We start from the raw sequence: 16,421 nt of genomic DNA on the forward strand, positions 1-16,421 counted from the left end.
CCCTCCGATGGGTTGCAGTGAACTGTGGCTTCCCCCTGCGGTGCTGAACTCGCCCGTGTAGCCGTGATTTTAGGGCTGCCGACAGCTCCAAGGTGTGCAAGGCTTGGTCTGGGAACACCCCCAGGGCAAGGGTCCTACCGCGCGTTTGGAATTAGAATTAAGAATGCACATTTAGGCGCCCAGGGTCTGCCCCCTCCCCCTTCCCCTTCCCCTCCCCCATCTTCCCTCCTCTCCCTCCTCCTCCCCCCTTCCTCCTCCTCCCGCCTCCCGCCTCCCAGCTCCCGGTTCCCCGCTCCCCGCCCGCCTAGCGCTTACTGTACTGTACTCTATTTACCACCCCAGCTGGGCTCGCGTCCCGCCCACCCCGCGGGGATTGGCTGCGAACGCGGAAGAACCGAGCCCACGCCCCGCGCCCGCGCTTGCCAATGAAAGCGCCCGCTCGGCTTGATGGACGCGCTGCCTTCCACCAATGGGGACGAAGGGAAGCCCGAGCGTGTGGCCCCGGCGAGTGCGGATAAAAGCCGCCCCGCCGGGCTCCGGCTTCATTCTGAGCCGAGCCCAGTGCCAAGCGCAGCTAGCTCAGCAGGCGGCGGCGGCGGCCTGAGCTTCAGGGCAGCCAGCTCCCTCCCGGTCTCGCCTTCCCTCCCGGTCAGCATGAAAGCCTTCAGTCCCGTGAGGTCCGTTAGGAAAAACAGCCTGTCGGACCACAGCCTGGGCATCTCCCGGAGCAAAACCCCGGTGGACGACCCGATGAGCCTGCTGTACAACATGAACGACTGCTACTCCAAGCTCAAGGAGCTGGTGCCCAGCATCCCCCAGAACAAGAAGGTGAGCAAGATGGAAATCCTGCAGCACGTCATCGACTACATCTTGGACCTGCAGATCGCCCTGGACTCGCATCCCACTATTGTCAGCCTCCATCACCAGAGACCCGGGCAGAACCAGGCGTCCAGGACGCCGCTGACCACCCTCAACACGGACATCAGCATCCTGTCCTTGCAGGTAAGACCTGCTCCGGGGCCCCCGCCCCGCCGCCGCACACTCCCGCGGTCGCCTGGGTTGTCACTAGGAGATACGTAGCCCAGACGGTGACTTTTGCATGAGCTATTTAACTTTATTTTCATAAGAATCTGCCGTAGATTGAGCTGTGCGTGAAATTGCTAGTAAGTTCTGACATGTTAATGCGTCTGTTTTTGAATCTGAATTGTTACCATAAACGTGTTTAATGGAACTTGCTGGTCTGTGGACTACTTCAAAAAAACAAAACAAAACAAAAACCCTTTCTACTTAACATTGTCTTTATCCTCTTTCTCTCCAGGCTTCTGAATTCCCTTCTGAGTTAATGTCAAATGACAGCAAAGCACTGTGTGGCTGAATAAGCGGTGAGTGTTTGCTTGTGCCACCCGTGGGTAAACTGCCCTTCTGTGTGTGTGTGCGTGCGTGCGCGCATGTGTTTTTGCTTGTGTATCTGTAAAATGTCTGATTTGGTAAATGCATGCTTGCTTCGCGGTGTTACCCGTACTACATTGTCTCACTAGACATGAAGGAGCTTGTAGTTCTGGGTACTCGAGATCACAGAACATTTTCCTTTAAAAGGAAATGATGCCAATAACTTACTACGAAGGCGGCCGAGGAACGTGTGTATTGGCTTTGTAGCAAATGTAATGCCCTGGCTCTGCCTACGATTCCTCTGGTACTATGAGGTACTAACCTCCACTGTAATTAATCTTATCGCCACAAATTCCACAGTGATCCTGCTTCCCTAAAACTATAGTCCTCTGGGATTCTCTGGGCTAGTTGAGGATTGCTACCCTGTGCCTTAGACCCTGTGATGTGGGATCCCAGACTTCCCTATCTGTTAACTAAAGGGCTGTTTTCAATCAAATAATTGTTACAAGAAGCAGACTGGCGCCTGTGTAGCACTGCTGTTGGAGATCCAAATAGGAGAGTGGGTTGGGAAGTTTTTCCCTTGAGTCTCTGCTATTTTAATGTTTAATTTGCGCTGTCGAGGCGAGTGTGTGTGTTGCATCTGGACGCCAGGGTTTGCCCAATCTTTGAGTGTTTGGTTAAATGTTCAAACTGTGGCTTCCTCCCGGCGCCAGTCTGCCCGCCTCTGCCCTTAGGTTACATTCTCTTAAACATGCCTTTCTCTCCCAATCTTTTGCAGGTGTTCATGACTTCTTTTTTTTTCTTTGCACAACAACAACAACAACAAATCCACAGAATCTTTTCAGTGCTGAACTTTTCAACCATTTCACAAGGAGGACAACTTGAACGGACCTTTTTGAAAAGAAAAAAAAAATGGAAGGAAAACTAAGAATGATCATCTTCCCAGGGTGTTCTCTCACCTGGACTGAGATATTCGTTATTTATGAAAAAGACTTTTAAATGCCCTTTCTGCAGTTGGAAGGTTTTCTTTATATACTATTCCCACCATGGGGAGCGAAAACGTTAAAATCACAAGGAATTGCCCAATCTAAGCAGACTTTGCCTTTTTTCAAAGGTGGAGCGTGAATACCAGAAGGATCCAGTATTCAGTCACTTAAATGAAGTCTTTTGGTCAGAAATTACCTTTTTGACACAAGCCTACTGAGTGCTGTGTATATATTTATATATAAATATATCTATTGAGTGAAACCTTGTGAACTCTTTAATTAGAGTTTTCTTGTATAGTGGCAGAGATGTCTATTTCTGCTTTAAAAAGTGTAATGATGTACTTATTCATGCTAAACTTTTTATAAAAGTTTAGTTGTAAACTTAACCCTTTTATACAAAATAAATCAAGTGTGTTTATTGAATGGTGATTGCCTGCTTTATTTCAGAGGACCAGTGCTTTGATTTTTATTATGCTATGTTATAACTGAACCCAAATAAATACAAGTTCAAATTTATGTAGACTGTATAAGATTATAATAAAACATGTCTGAAGTCAGTACCTGAATTCCGAGTGGTTTTTAAGATCTCTCTGGCACTCACTCGCTCTTTTCTCTCTCTCTCCCTTGCACCCCGACACACATTTTCTTTATCCCCTTCTCCCTCATCTCCCCACCAGCACCCCTGAAGCCTTTACTTGTGTACAGAGAATCTCCTTATCAGATGTGTGGTAAGGCAGAGTGCTGAGTTGACAGGGACTGGGGAGGCTTTGAGCACAGAAATGCCTCTGAGTCCTGAAGGGAAAGCTTGGTTCTGTGCCTTAGGGCTGAGTTTAAAGCCAAGAATGAGTTGTGGTTGTGAGTCTGGGAGTGTGGAAGGACTACCTGTGTGAGTGGGCGTTAAGACGCTTCTCTGGAGTAAATGAAAGTTAATCAGGAGAAGGAAAGAAAGCTGTACAGAATTCAGAACATGATTTCAGATTTAAGGGAAGGCAGAAACACCCGAGGGTTACTATTTGCCCAGGGAACTCAGCTGTCACCTGGCCCCAGGCTCCTGATGCCTCCTTGGCTTCGCCTTCGTCCACACCTTTAGCACCCCCCAACCCCACCCACCCCCAGGCCTCCGGAGACCGGGCTGGGCCTGGCGCATTTTCCCGGACTTTTCAATCGCCCTCAGCCTTGACGGCCGCCCTGGACTGGAAGGAAGAGGCAGAGCGGGCAGAAGCCCTTCCAAGCCAGAGACCGCGGGCAGCCACGTGCTCTGGACCGGTCTGCGTTTTCGGTCCCAGGGCGCTAGGTGGGCCGAGAGGTTCTGGAAGGCGGGTCCCAGGTGGACGCGAACCCGGGGAGGAAGGGGTCCGGGTGGGGCAGCAGCTCACCTGGGGCTCACCTGGGGCCGAGCAGGTGTCCGGGCGACGCCACCGAGGAGTCCGCGCGTCTCCCCGCCCTGACCCCGATCGGCCCCCGCGGGCGCTGCCGCTGGAGGAGGGCGGGGGCTGTGGAGCCGCGGCCGCCCGGATCGCCCTGCGGACCCGCGCCGGGGACGGGGCTGCGCCGGGGACTGGGCTCTGCCGGGGCCAGCGCGGGGCCGTCGTGTGGTTGATCATCATACCCGGAGGGCGCTCTGAGGGCCGTGGGGGCGGCTCCCCGCCCCAGGCTACCCGCGGACCTGTCCCCCAGGTCCCGCCACCTGTCGCCAGCCGCGGCCCTGGCCGACCCCTGCGCGGCGGGGAGGGAAGCGCGCGCTGGTCCCAACCCGACCCCGGCCTCGCCTCCGGGAGGGGCGCAGACGCCGGCCCCACGCTCGCCCCCCAGTCACGGGGACCCGCGCGTAGTCCGCTCGGACGGCCCTGGGGAGCGTCCCCGGACGGAAGCAGTGAGGGCGGGACCGTGGGGCGACCCGGGCCCTGCCAAGCCCCTGCCGGGCACCGCTGGCGACGTTGGCCCCGGGACCTCGGGTAGCCGCCGCCGAGGCGCAGCGGCCCCTCTCGGAGGCGACTTCCCGCGGCGCCCGACGCGCTACCCGACTCCGGCCGTGGAGCCCGGGCGCCACCTGCTGGCCAGTGCGAGGACGGCGGCTCGCGCGTGCGGCCTGGTGGGCCTGGGGCCTGGGCACTGGGAACCCGAGGAGCAATCCGTGGGAGGAGGTCCCGGGAGAAAACGCCGGGGAGTGCGGCCTTTCCAAATGAGTGCTGCTCCAGCGTGTGTACAGCCGTTTCCACGTGTGGATCTCATGTCATCTTTACTACTGCATAGCATAGACAGGGTCCCCTTTTGCAAATTAGTACCTGCTGCCAACCTCTACGCTAGGTGCTGTCCCGGAGATTTTTTAAAAGATCAGACAGGATCCTGGCCCCTAAGAGACTATGCTTGGACTGTGGGGATAAATGAATTGTGAAGTCACATGAAAGTCAGAATGCTTTCCCTTCTCTTTCCTGGAGGTTTTGTTTAATTTTGTTTTAATTTTTCTGAACTGCTTAATAACTATTAACCAAGAACGCCAGTGTTAGTTAAAGCAGTGGGAGGTGGCAGTTGGCCTCCTTTTCTTATTCCAAATCCTAATGAGAATCGATCACATTTCCTCCATTCATTAGGATGTGACTGTAGGCTTCTGTTGTAATAGATACTGTTTCTCAATTTTTGGAAGAGCCCTTCAATTGCTAGGCTTGTTGGAAGGAGTTTTTTTTTTTAGAATTTTAAATCATAATTTGTGAGTCAACTTGGTAAAATACTTTTGACTGCATTTACTGATTATTTTTCTCTGGTGGATTACACTGATGTTTCTGATGCTGAACTAGCCATGCATTTCTGAAATAACTCCTACGTGAACATCATGTATTATTACTTTTTATATCCACCGTGGATTCTCTTAGCCAATATTTTATTTGAGATTTTTGAAAATGGAACTGTGATTTACTTTCTTGTATTGTCTGTAACTGGTTTTTGAATCAAGATCACACTAACCTCAAACAACAAATGTGCAGGTCAGTTTACATTTAATTTTGGCTTTCAAAACCATGGCTACATCCTTGAAGGTAGGCTAACACGTAGTCTGTCTATTTCAGAGGTGAGCAGTGAGTAGACAACAGCACACAACCAGGCAGTGGACAGATGAACTCAGTCCAGCGCTTTTTCAGGAACATAAAAGGGACTTTCAAGTAGAGGGTGACGATGTAGACTCTAATAGAAAATAATATTCTTGTCAATAAGGAGCTGCTTTATAGAGTTTTTAAAATCCACAGCTAATAATTTATGTGGCTCTCTGCAGGGCAGGTGCGGAGCCATCCCAATCCCTCCAGCTTGACACCCCACACATCCTTCCAATTTTTGATGCATTCTGCTACTGGAAAAGGGGCTTCAGATTTTGAGTAACTTTCTGGATGCTGATCCTGTCTAAGTGTTGGATGTTTTTCTATTTCATCATAAAGATAATTTGAAGGCCAGAGGCGGTGACTCACGCCTGTAATCCCAGCACTTTGGGAGGCCAAGGTGGGTGCATCACTTGAGCCCTGGAGTTCAAGACCAGCCTGGGAAACATGGCAAAACCCCATCTCTACTAAAAATACAAAAGTTAATTGGGTGGGGTAGTGCACGCCTATAGTCCCAGCTACTCAGGAGGCTGAGGTGGGAGGATCTTTGAGCCCAGGAGGTCAAGCCTGCAGTGAGCCATGATTGTGCCACTGCACTGCAGCCTGAGTGACAGAGCGAGACCCTGTCTCAGAAAGTTAATTAATTTAATTAAAGATAATTTGAGTCAGAGGCAGCATAAGTTGAGAAGCTCAACAACATGTGTTTTGTTTATTGCTGACTAAAGTAGGCACTGTGAGGAGCACCGCCTGAGCACTGCACTGTGAGGAGCACTTCCTGTAAGGCAGGAAGGAGATTTTCCAAAGGCCCTGAAGGAAGACGCAATAGAAAGTGGGAAGAGCGTGCACACATTTGTGGCAGTCCTGAATGAGGGCACCAGTCCCAGTAAACTAGGGCATTGGCCAAACAGAAATTACAGAAAAGTTTTTACAACCCTCTGAAGCAGGGCATTGAAACTGATACTACCACCCAGGACCCTGGAAGGCCTGAAATCTCAGTTATAGATTAGAAAAAAATAATACTCACTAGCTCAGGAAGATCATAAGGAAGCTTGTGTGTGAGCCTGAGCTCAAGAGGGAAATGAAAATCTCCTCTGAAAATTTTTACCCATAAACATGCCCTTATGGGCAATGGAGATTCAAATATGTACTACCCACTTGGTTTGAGAAATTTTGATGCTGAGAAATTAACACAAATGGGTTTCTGGCTGGTGATATCCCTGGAGTGCTTGGAAGTGGCACATGCAAAGCTTCTCTGGAGAGAAAATTTCTCAATACAGACTACACAGAATTCTCACATTTTCATGGTTGGGTGAAAGGCAGTTTATAATTCAAAAATTTTAAAAACACTGAAAACAATTTACCATGAAAGAATCAGTAGCTAAAATGAAGAGAAAGATTAGAAACAAAAGATCTAAAATGTCTATAAAGTAAGCACAACTAAGATGATTAAAGAAATTCAAAAATTAAGCAAGAACATAAAAAATCACAATATACAGTATTATATATAAACGAATGGGCAGATTTGAAAATGAACAACATCAAAGTGCTCACATATGGTTATTGAAGTTGAAAACTCAATGGTGTATAAAACCCAGATTAAAAACTACTGGAGAGAGAATTAATGAACTGGAAGATGAACCTGAAGAAATTATACAGAATGAGCAGAGAGATAAAGATAAGATAAATATGAACTCAAGGTAAGAGACAGAAAGGATAGAGAGAGAAACTCCAACAAGTATGGCAGACTGTACCAACTGGTTGTGGCAGTAGAAGGGAATCTGTCACAGTAAACATTCAAGCAACTTAAATGTTAGACATATCTTAAAGGCTGTTAGTCAAGCTAATATTCTGCACATATACATGTTTTGTTTTGTTTCAGACAGGGTGTCTCTGTCACCCAGGCTGGAGTGCAGTGGCATTGATCACGGCTCACTGAAGCCTCAACCTCCCTGGGCTTGGTTGACCCTCTCACCTCAGCCTCCTAAGTAGCTGGGACTACAAGTGTGCACCACCATGCCTGATTAACTTTTTCTTTCTTTTTTTTTTTTTTAGAGGCAGGGTCTCACCATGTTACCCAGGTGGTCTCAAACTCCTGGGCTCAAGCAATCCTCCTGCCTTGGCCTCCCAAAATGCCAGGATTACAGGTATAAGTCACTGCACCCAGCCCACATATACATGTTTTAAAAATTAAGACAAAAAAATCCAACACAATTAGAAATAGGAAAACAGTAGCAATAGAGTTCACAGATAAAGTAATCAACAGCCTATAAGCATTCAAAAAGATGGTCAATTTCACCCATAATAATACAAATGCAAATGAAAAACCATATAACAATTCTCACCCAGCAAATGGGCAAAAATCCAAAAGTTTGGCAATATACCCTGTTGACAAGACTGGGGGGGAAACAATCTTGTATATTGTTGATGATAAAATACTCCGACCCCTGTGCAGAGGAATGTGGTGATATCTAGCAAAATTGCACATGCATTTACTCTTTAACCCAGCTTTCTCACTCCTAGAAATCTATCCCAAAGTTACATTGCAAAAGTATGTAATACTATATGCACCAGGTTAATAGATTTGGCATTGTTTTTAATAGCAAATGACTAGAAACAACCCCAATTTGGGACTGTTTGGAATACTAATACATGGTGAATACTAATACATAGTATACTAACACATGGTGACGTACTGTAAAGAGGAGATCTTTATATACTGATATGGGCTTTCCAGAACAAAGCGTCCAGTGAAGAATGCCTAATGCAGAACAGTGTATGTGGTGTGCTAGCTTTTCTATGAGAAGGAAAGTGTAATAGTAACACACAGATTCATATTTGTTTATATTTTCAGAGAAATAAAGTGGAAGAAAAAACTAAAATAAATAAAAATGGTTATTGATGGGAGAGGCTAGAATAGAGTAGGGGAAGCAATGTTAGAAAGGGAGTATTGTATTAACTGTAGTATTTCTGGATGTACATTCCATGTCAATCTTTCATTTAATGGGTTTACTAAACTTTGACGATCATTGTCTAAATCAACTACTCCTTTAGTTATCACGTTACAGTGAATACGTTCATCATTAGAAATTGCAACATGGTGGCCAGGTGTGGTGGCTCACGCCTGTAATCCTAACACTTTGGCAGGCTGAGGTAGATGGATTGCCTGAGCTCTGAGTTCAAGAGCAGCCTGGGCAACACGGTAAAACCCTGTCTCTAATAAAATAAAATAAAAAAATTAGCCCCCAGGCATGGCGGTGTGAGCCTGTAATCGCAGCTACTCAGAAGGCTGAGACAGGAGAATCACTTGAACCCAGGAGGCAGAGGTTGCAGTGAGCTGAGATCGCACCATTGCACTCCCGCCTGGGCAACAGAGAAAGACTCCATGACTTTCTAACTCTTTCAGTTATGGTTGTCTGAAATCCAGCTCATACTGGAAAGTCAGGAAAATGCTTACTTATTTCTCTTTAATTCTCCATTTTTACAATTACATTGTATTAAATGTGGTATTTCTGAACGCATATTGTCATATGGTTTTGACTTTGAGATATGTAAGTGCTTTTTACAAATTAACTTTTACAAACAATATGTAAGGAGGAAAAAAATGACAACAAATGGACCTAATTATGTCTCAAGTTAGTAACATGCACACAGGAAAAATGACCCCAGCTGACCTTCGACAGTTTCACTGTACATTCCCAGCGAATCTATTCTAAGGACAAAAGGAACTGCAAAGAAATCATAAACTTCATTTAGTAGTCACATCACTAGTAATAATATTGGTATTGTTACTTTTGAACTATTATATGTATATTGTAGGATAAGCAAAGAAGTAATTATACTAATGTCATTAGGAACCAAGATTTTCAATGTAAGAGAAATGAAATATAACGTTCAAGAAGTAAAAGCTCTGAAATCTTATATTTGAACTGAAAATATCAACTTAAATGTATTTTTCTTCTTTTTAAAAATATATTTTTATAGCTTTCCACTGAAAATGCCAGAAGCAATGACATCCAGGTGATAATAAGCACCCGCTTACACCAGTTTGTACCATCCAATACCACTCACCACTAAAAGGAACCAGAGTTTTTTGGAGAAATGGCTGATTCCCGATCTAGGACAGGAAGTAAAACTAAAAATAAAGAGGAGACAAAAATAAAGCAAAAACGCTTTGGATACCAATGGAGGTTTCTAGGGCACCAGCACATTCTAAAAATGGAGAATTAAAGAGAAATAATTCAGCACTTTCCTGCCTTTCCAGTACGAGCTGGATTTCAGATAACCACGATCGAAAGAGTTAGAAAGTCGCCATGTTGAATCCCTAACAATGAGTGTAGTCACTGTAACGTGGTAACTAAAGTTGTAACTGATTTAGACCATGATCGTCAAAATTTAGTAAACTCAGAAAGTGTAAGGTTGACGGAAATTTTGTAATGAAATAATCAGGCTGTTAATAAAGAAATGATCACCTGAACCCACTGATCAATCTCTAAAAAACAATCAACTGGCCATGAAGTACCTCCTGATGGGACATGATCGACGTCAGCGACACTTCCTATGAAGTATTCTTAGGGAAAAGAAATGAGTAAAAATTCAATCTGGGGTAACATCAATCCCTGAGACCTAACTTCTTGTCTATGGGAAACAGGAAAGAGCAAGCGAAATGGGATCGCAGGAAGCCTTCAGACAAACCCGGAACAGAGTATTCTTGAACAACCGGCCCAACCTTCCCAACAAGGCGATGACGAAGCAGCAGAGGCCAAGCACTAAAAACACTTAAAATACCATCACCAAATGCAATGAATGGGATTTGTCTGGATCCTGAAACTCTAAAGGGACTTTTTTTTTTTTAGATTGCTGGGGAAATTTGAGTGAGGGGTGGGTATTATATAATATTAAAGATTTTGTTTCATTATGTGTGAAATTGGTATTTTTGAGATGCATACTGAAGTTTGTAAGGAGAAATGACATACTATATAATGTTTGCTTTAAAATCCTCCAGAAAAAGAAAAAGGGAGTAGGGCTGGATGAGACAGATATAGTGAAATGCTGCCACTGTCACCGCTGAGTGACAGGCACATAGGTGTCCTCCGTTCACTCCTTTTGCATACGTTTGGGAATGTTTGTGACAAGTAAGTTAGAAAAATAACCCAGTCCTCTGTCTACTGGAGCACAGAGATACCCCCACTGCCCAACTCTCTGAAAAGGCCCCGGCCTCCTGACACCCTGCTTGGCACCCTCATTCACTTCCTCAAGATTGACCTTGACTGAGACAGCAGTTGAACTCCCCACCCTTCTGGCTCTGAACTACTTTCACACCTACTGAGGTCTGCATCGCTATGACAGGGGCGCCTAGCATGGATCTTAGCATTTGGCAGCAAAGAAAAGTGGCCGAGGCCTAGGAATGTCCTAGCTTCCCTTCCTCCTCTGCCCGCTGCCATTATAAGTAGAATGACGTGCGTATTTCCACGTATATGATTATGCCACCTCTTGGAATGTGGTCTTAGTTTTAAGTAATTCTCCACCTAGGGACAACGCTTTTAAGTTTTATTTTACAAACATAATCTTCTAAATAAGCTCTAAATAAGTTTCATCAGTTCTGAGAGAAAGTTCTTAAACACACAATTCTTCAATATTTGATGTTTCAAAATCCTGTGGAAGCAAGTCAGGCAGAGAAAAGGGCAAGGCCATTCTTAATGTTGTAATTTTACCCGAGTTCGCCAAAGCCTACCAGGGGAGGGAAAAAAAAGACTCCTAAAAAATGTCAACTGAAACTTTAATTGCCTGAAGTAAAATATTTTAAAGAGTGAAAATTTCAAGTTTAAATTTAATCCAAACCAGTTAAGTTGATCCAATCTAAAAATATCTTGACTGGGAAGGAAATTTTTGGACAAGTTTGTCAAGTCCCGGCTTTGTACCTGACGATGACTTTTAGGGAATCATCCCCAAACAAGTAGATGCCCTTGAGTGCCCTCCCTGCAAACCGCGTTTGCTGCAGGGCAATGCCAACTCACACAGGCCAAGGGGTAAAAAGCAGGACTCTTCCTGCTAATTATTTTTATTGTATAATCTATTGTCTACAGCAACAAAACATCCACCCCAGCGAGCTGCTCCTGCAAAAACAAGGGGACCCCTCTTCCGACGGAAAGCCTCTGATGTGTCGATGCAGTTACATTGATGTAGTAATTTATTCGGCAAACATGCATGGAACTGCGCCAGGCGTGGCTCTAGGTGCTGCAGACACTGGGATGAAACAGCCGGGATCCCTGCCCCTAGGGAACTTGCATTCCAGCAATGGGAGACAGACCATGAGTGTGTCTCGTATGCATTCGAAGACAAATAAAGCAGGGAAAGAGGAGAGAGATCCTAGGTGACCAGCATGAAGGTGTTGTCTTCCGTCCTCAACCTCCGGTTGCCTGGACCCTGCCGAGCTCAGCTGACTCGGTGTTACCATGGCCCGTGGGGGGCGTGAGAGAGCAGCTGCAGGGGGGCGGCGGGAGGAGGGAGCGGCCGTAGCCCGTGTGCTTCCCAGGAGGCTTCCCGTCCACCTGGGGGTCTCAGCAACCCCGCCCAGCACCTCTTCACCCTGGCCTCCCTGTGGCTGCGCCTGAATCCAGACTGCGCTTTTCCCCACGCTCAGAGGACAAGCCTGATGCCCCCGTCCCGGAGCCTGCGGCCCCTGCATAGAGGCTCTGCGTCCCGGGCACGGGGACCCTCCTCCAGCTTCTGAGCTTCAGTCATTCCCGCCTTTCCCCTCTGCTCCCTCATCCTAGCGGGGATGCTGCCTGCGGCACTGCCTCGGTGACAGCTTGGAGTGCTGTTTGTTCAGCCCCGCAGTTAACACATTCTAGCTAGTTAGCAAACTTACTCTCTGTGAGAGCTCGGGGGGTTTCTGTCTCCGGACAGGGCCCTGACTGGTACCCCAGGCTCCAGGAGAGCACCGTGGACAACAGGAGCAGCCGAACGCGCAGAATCTGTGGGAAGGGGAATCCGCAGCGGGTGCGGCCCGTGCAAAGGCCCGGCGGCGGCGACTTCCCAGCGATCCAGGGAAGTCCCACCTGATGGCCGTGAGGGGCAGTGGGAGTGGTGACGGGGGGGGGGCGTGGAGGGGGTTGGGGGCTGGTGGGGGCTGATGGGGGGCCGTGGGGGCAGTGAGGGCTGGCGAGGAGTGGGGGAGGGCTGGTGGGGGGCAGGGGGAGGGGGCTGGTAGAGTGGGGGAGGGGGCCGGTGGGGGGCCGGTGGGGGCTGGTACAGGGGCGGGGGAGGGCTGTTGGGGAGGTGGGGGTAGGGTGGTGGGGGTGGGGGGTGGGGACTGGTTGGGGGAAGGCTGGGGGAGAGTGGTGAGTGGTGGGGGAGTTGGGGGGGCGCTGGTGGGGGACAGTGGGCCGGAGCAAGGCAGCCAGGGACCCAGTGCTAGGAGAACGGACAGGGTCGGGGAGGCCGATCACACCCAGCCTCACAGGCTGCCTAAGAGCTTTGGCCTTTGTGTAAGCTGGGAACTTGGAAAGCTTTGCGCAGGGGAGTGATGGAATCAAACTATTTAGCAGTCGAATTTCTTTTAATGTTTCTCATTTATAGGTTACACATTTGTTGTTATTATTGATTTAATAATACTGTGTCAATATAAAGTTGTCAAAATTATGGCACCCGAACTTCACATTATAAAATTTAAATCACAACTTGTTTTATCACAATGGCTTTGCAGCAACTGAAATTATTCCTGGTAATTATTAAGTTGGTGCAAAATTATTTCCGGTTTTTTGCCATCACTTTTAATGGCAAACACCACAAGTACTTTTGCACCAACGTAAGTATTGTAACTAAGGAAATGAATAGAACAGTGTGCATCAGAGGAACCTCTGCCAGTGCTTACCCCATTTGTTATAGAGGGACAGGTTGTCCCTGCTTTTTTATGGAGCGCTATGTCAGAAGGGCTGAGTAAAATGAAGACGTTCCTCAGAGGACTGTCTCACTAAGCAATCATGAATCATGTGGGCAATTTCTGGGAGGAAAGGAAGAAAAAAAGCCATACTTCACAATTCTTAGAAACTGTTGCAAAGTAGACCACGTTACTAAACTGAAGGTAAGTATTGTTTGCACAAACTCAGCATGTTAGGCGAATTTGTTTCCACACTTCATTTGGATTATTTCTCTTAGGGTTTTAGTAACTGTCATGATCAGGCTGCAAAGTACCCTAAAGTTGAATGACTCATTGACCACACATTTCTTTTTTCTTTTCTTTTCTTTTTTTCTTTTTTTTTTTTCTTTTTTGTTATTTGAGACGGAGTCTTGCTCTATCACCCAGGCTAAAGTGCAATGGCACTGTCTTGGCTCACTGCAACCTCCGACTCCTGGGTTCAATCAATTCTCCTGTCTCAGCCTCCCGAGTTGCTGGGATTATAGGCGTGTGCCACCACGCCTGGCTTATTTTTGTATTTTGAGTAGAGAGGGGGTTTCGCCATGTTGGCCAGGCTGGTCTTGAACTCCTGACCTCAGGGGATCCACCCGCCTTGGCCTCCCAAAGTGTTGGGATTACAGGCGTGAGCCACCGTGCCCGTCCTGACCACACATTTCTATTGTCATCCTAGGGACTCAAAAATAATTCAACTTTTTCTCAAAACTTTTTCCCTTTGCAGAATACACACTTTCAGTTTTAAAATTTCTTGCAATATCACTCTCTTATGCATTATTCCACCCTTTGTTTCATTAATCACCCGTGAAATGGTCTAATTCTATTTCTGTTAAATAAATGCCCACTTTTTTTCTGTGTATAAACAGAAAGGGCACATGTGGGTAGGAGCAAGCTATGACTGGAGGAAAACATTTTTAGAAACTAATAGTGGTCCCTTTGTGTGACTATGGGTGATTTTAATGTTCAATTTTAATGTTTACTAAAAATTCCTGGCTGGGCACAGTGGTTCACACCTGTAATCCCAACACTTTGAGAGGCCAAGGCAGGCGGATCACCTGAGCCCAAGAGTTGGAGACCAGCCTGGGCAACAAAATGAGACCCCATCTCTATTTAAAAAAACAAAAAAAGCCAGGCATGGTGCCCTGCCTGTAGTCCCAGCTACTTGGGAGGCTGAGATGGGAGGATCACTTGAGCCCTGGGAGGTGGAGGCTGCAGTGAGCCATGATTGTGCCACTGCACTCCAGTCTCTGTGATAAAGTGAGACCCTGTCTCAAAAAAAAAAAAAAGTTATTTAACTTGCATTATTTTATAATCAACCAATATTTTATGTACTGAAATTAACCACAAGCACTGATTGACTGAATGAGGAAAAAACATTAAGGCAGCCTCTATACATCATGATTCCTGGTCCTCAGAATCTCTACCCCCCACCTTTTGTCCTCTTCTTATCATTTTTTTTGGTTAGTCAGTCAAAAAGTAAAGCGAATATTAAGGATTTATGTGCCCTGTGCTATGTTGAGAGAGTGAATTTAAGTTCTCAGCCTTGAAACCCATGATTACATGTCAGGAAGCAAGAATTGCCTCAATGGAGCCATTGGGAGTGGAGAACACAGTGAAACACACACCACCAGGTGAGTGGCATCGAAACTGAGCTCAGTGAGCGGCTCTGGCATCTGGCCAATCATTGGACGAGGAAAGGGTGGGAACTTCAGGGGCAGAAGCCTGAAGAGGCAACGAAATGATGATAGAAGAGGAGGGAGACCAGCATGGGCTCGCAGGACATACAGGGGCAGAGCGGCCATGCCAGGCAGGGAAAGTGATCCTTTAGAAACTTCCTGAATTTGGATTTGGGAGTAAATGGGATTCTGGAGTAAAACCTGAGCAGTGAAGCTGCAGAGATGAGTGAGAGAGGTGGGAAAACAATCATGTGTGGCAGGCAGAAGTATCCTCCCAAAGATGCACATGCCTTCCTCTGCAGAACCTCCTGATGTGTTCCCCTCACATGACAAAGGGACCTTGCAACCGAGACAAAGGGCACAGATTTGGGCTGGGGAGATTCTCTTGGATTATCAGGCGGGCTGAGTCTAATCACAGGAGTCTTTAAAAACAGAGGATCTTTTTCATCCATAGTTAGAGCAGGCCACAGAGGAAGGGTCAGATACTGCAATACTGCTGGGTTTGTAGATGGAGGGAGGCGGCCTCTAGAAGCGGGAAAAGGCAAGGAAACAAGTTCTCTCCTAGAGCCTCCAGGAGAAGCACAGCCCTGCTCACACCCTGCAAGACCTGTGTAAGGCTCCTGATCTACAGGATTGTAAGACACTAAATTTGTGTCATTTTAAGCTGCTCAGTCTGTGGTGATTTATAATGGCAGTGACAGAAAACTAATGCAGGCTGAGAACCAATGCATATGACTGCCCCTGCTCATAGGGAAATGCAACCAAGCCTGCACAATCAGTCAGTGAGGACTTTGAAACTGGCTTCTCACAGCAAGTTCTCATGAAGATCCCTGAGTAACAGGAAAGACCTGGCCTGACATCCATACACAGAGCAGTGTGTCTCTTATGTCCTGAATGTTTCTGCAGATTGTGACACTTTGGGGCTTCCATTAGAGGAAGGGTGGGCAGCTCCCAATGCCTTAGGCATTGTAGGTTCTGATGTGGATGGCCTGAGGACCTGCCACTTTTTAAAGTGAAGATCAGGAATGTGATGGGCTAATGGGAGGCTATCTATCTTCCACTGCCACGAGGAAGCGTAGCATGGAAGCTGGGAGTTCCCTCAACTACAGAAGATGTTCCTCTCCATAATTTAGCATTTGTAATGAGCATCTTGTCCACAGATGGGGGTAATTTATAATGAACAGAAATTTATTCGGCTCATGGTTCTGGAGGCTGGGAAGTTCAAGAGCACAGCACCAGCATCTGGTGAGGGTTGTGTCCTCCCATGCAGAAGGTGGATGATATGGTTTGGATCTGCATCCTCACCCAAATCTCATGTTGAATTGTAATCCTCAATGTTGGAGGAGGGGTCGGGCAGGAGGTGACTGGGTCA

General features: G+C 47.0%; 2 protein-coding genes across 2 annotated transcripts in view; one reads left to right on the top strand and one right to left on the bottom strand.

Annotated features, from left to right (window-relative positions):
* The window catches only part of LOC103221024 (uncharacterized), a 41,766-nt gene that overhangs the window by 10,444 nt on the left and 14,901 nt on the right, over window positions 1-16,421 (bottom strand). Inside the window, exons 4-7 of the mRNA XM_073022708.1 lie at window positions 14,999-15,095; window positions 12,330-12,519; window positions 9,931-10,028; window positions 3,763-4,549 (exon numbers count right to left, since the gene is read on the bottom strand). Of these exons, the coding sequence (XP_072878809.1) occupies window positions 3,763-4,549; window positions 9,931-10,028; window positions 12,330-12,519; window positions 14,999-15,095 (1,172 nt within the window). The remainder of the gene's footprint in view (window positions 1-3,762; window positions 4,550-9,930; window positions 10,029-12,329; window positions 12,520-14,998; window positions 15,096-16,421) is intronic.
* Window positions 535-2,932, top strand: ID2 (inhibitor of DNA binding 2). The gene is made up of 3 exons (XM_007971563.3): window positions 535-1,002; window positions 1,319-1,382; window positions 2,168-2,932. The coding sequence occupies exons 1-2, from the start codon at window positions 655-657 to the stop codon at window positions 1,373-1,375; spliced, it is 405 nt and encodes a 134-aa protein (XP_007969754.2). The 5' UTR covers window positions 535-654; the 3' UTR covers window positions 1,376-1,382; window positions 2,168-2,932.

Source organism: Chlorocebus sabaeus, chromosome 14, assembly GCF_047675955.1.
Source record: "Chlorocebus sabaeus isolate Y175 chromosome 14, mChlSab1.0.hap1, whole genome shotgun sequence".
Lineage (NCBI taxonomy): Eukaryota > Metazoa > Chordata > Mammalia > Primates > Cercopithecidae > Chlorocebus > Chlorocebus sabaeus.

Coding starts and splice junctions, on each gene's coding strand:
- ID2 (XM_007971563.3), top strand. CDS start 655: ATGAAAGCCTTCAGTCCCGTGAGGTCCGTTAGGAAAAACAGCCTGTCG. Junction 1,003..1,318: donor TCAGCATCCTGTCCTTGCAG/GTAAGACCTGCT, acceptor CTTTCTCTCCAG/GCTTCTGAATTCCCTTCTGA.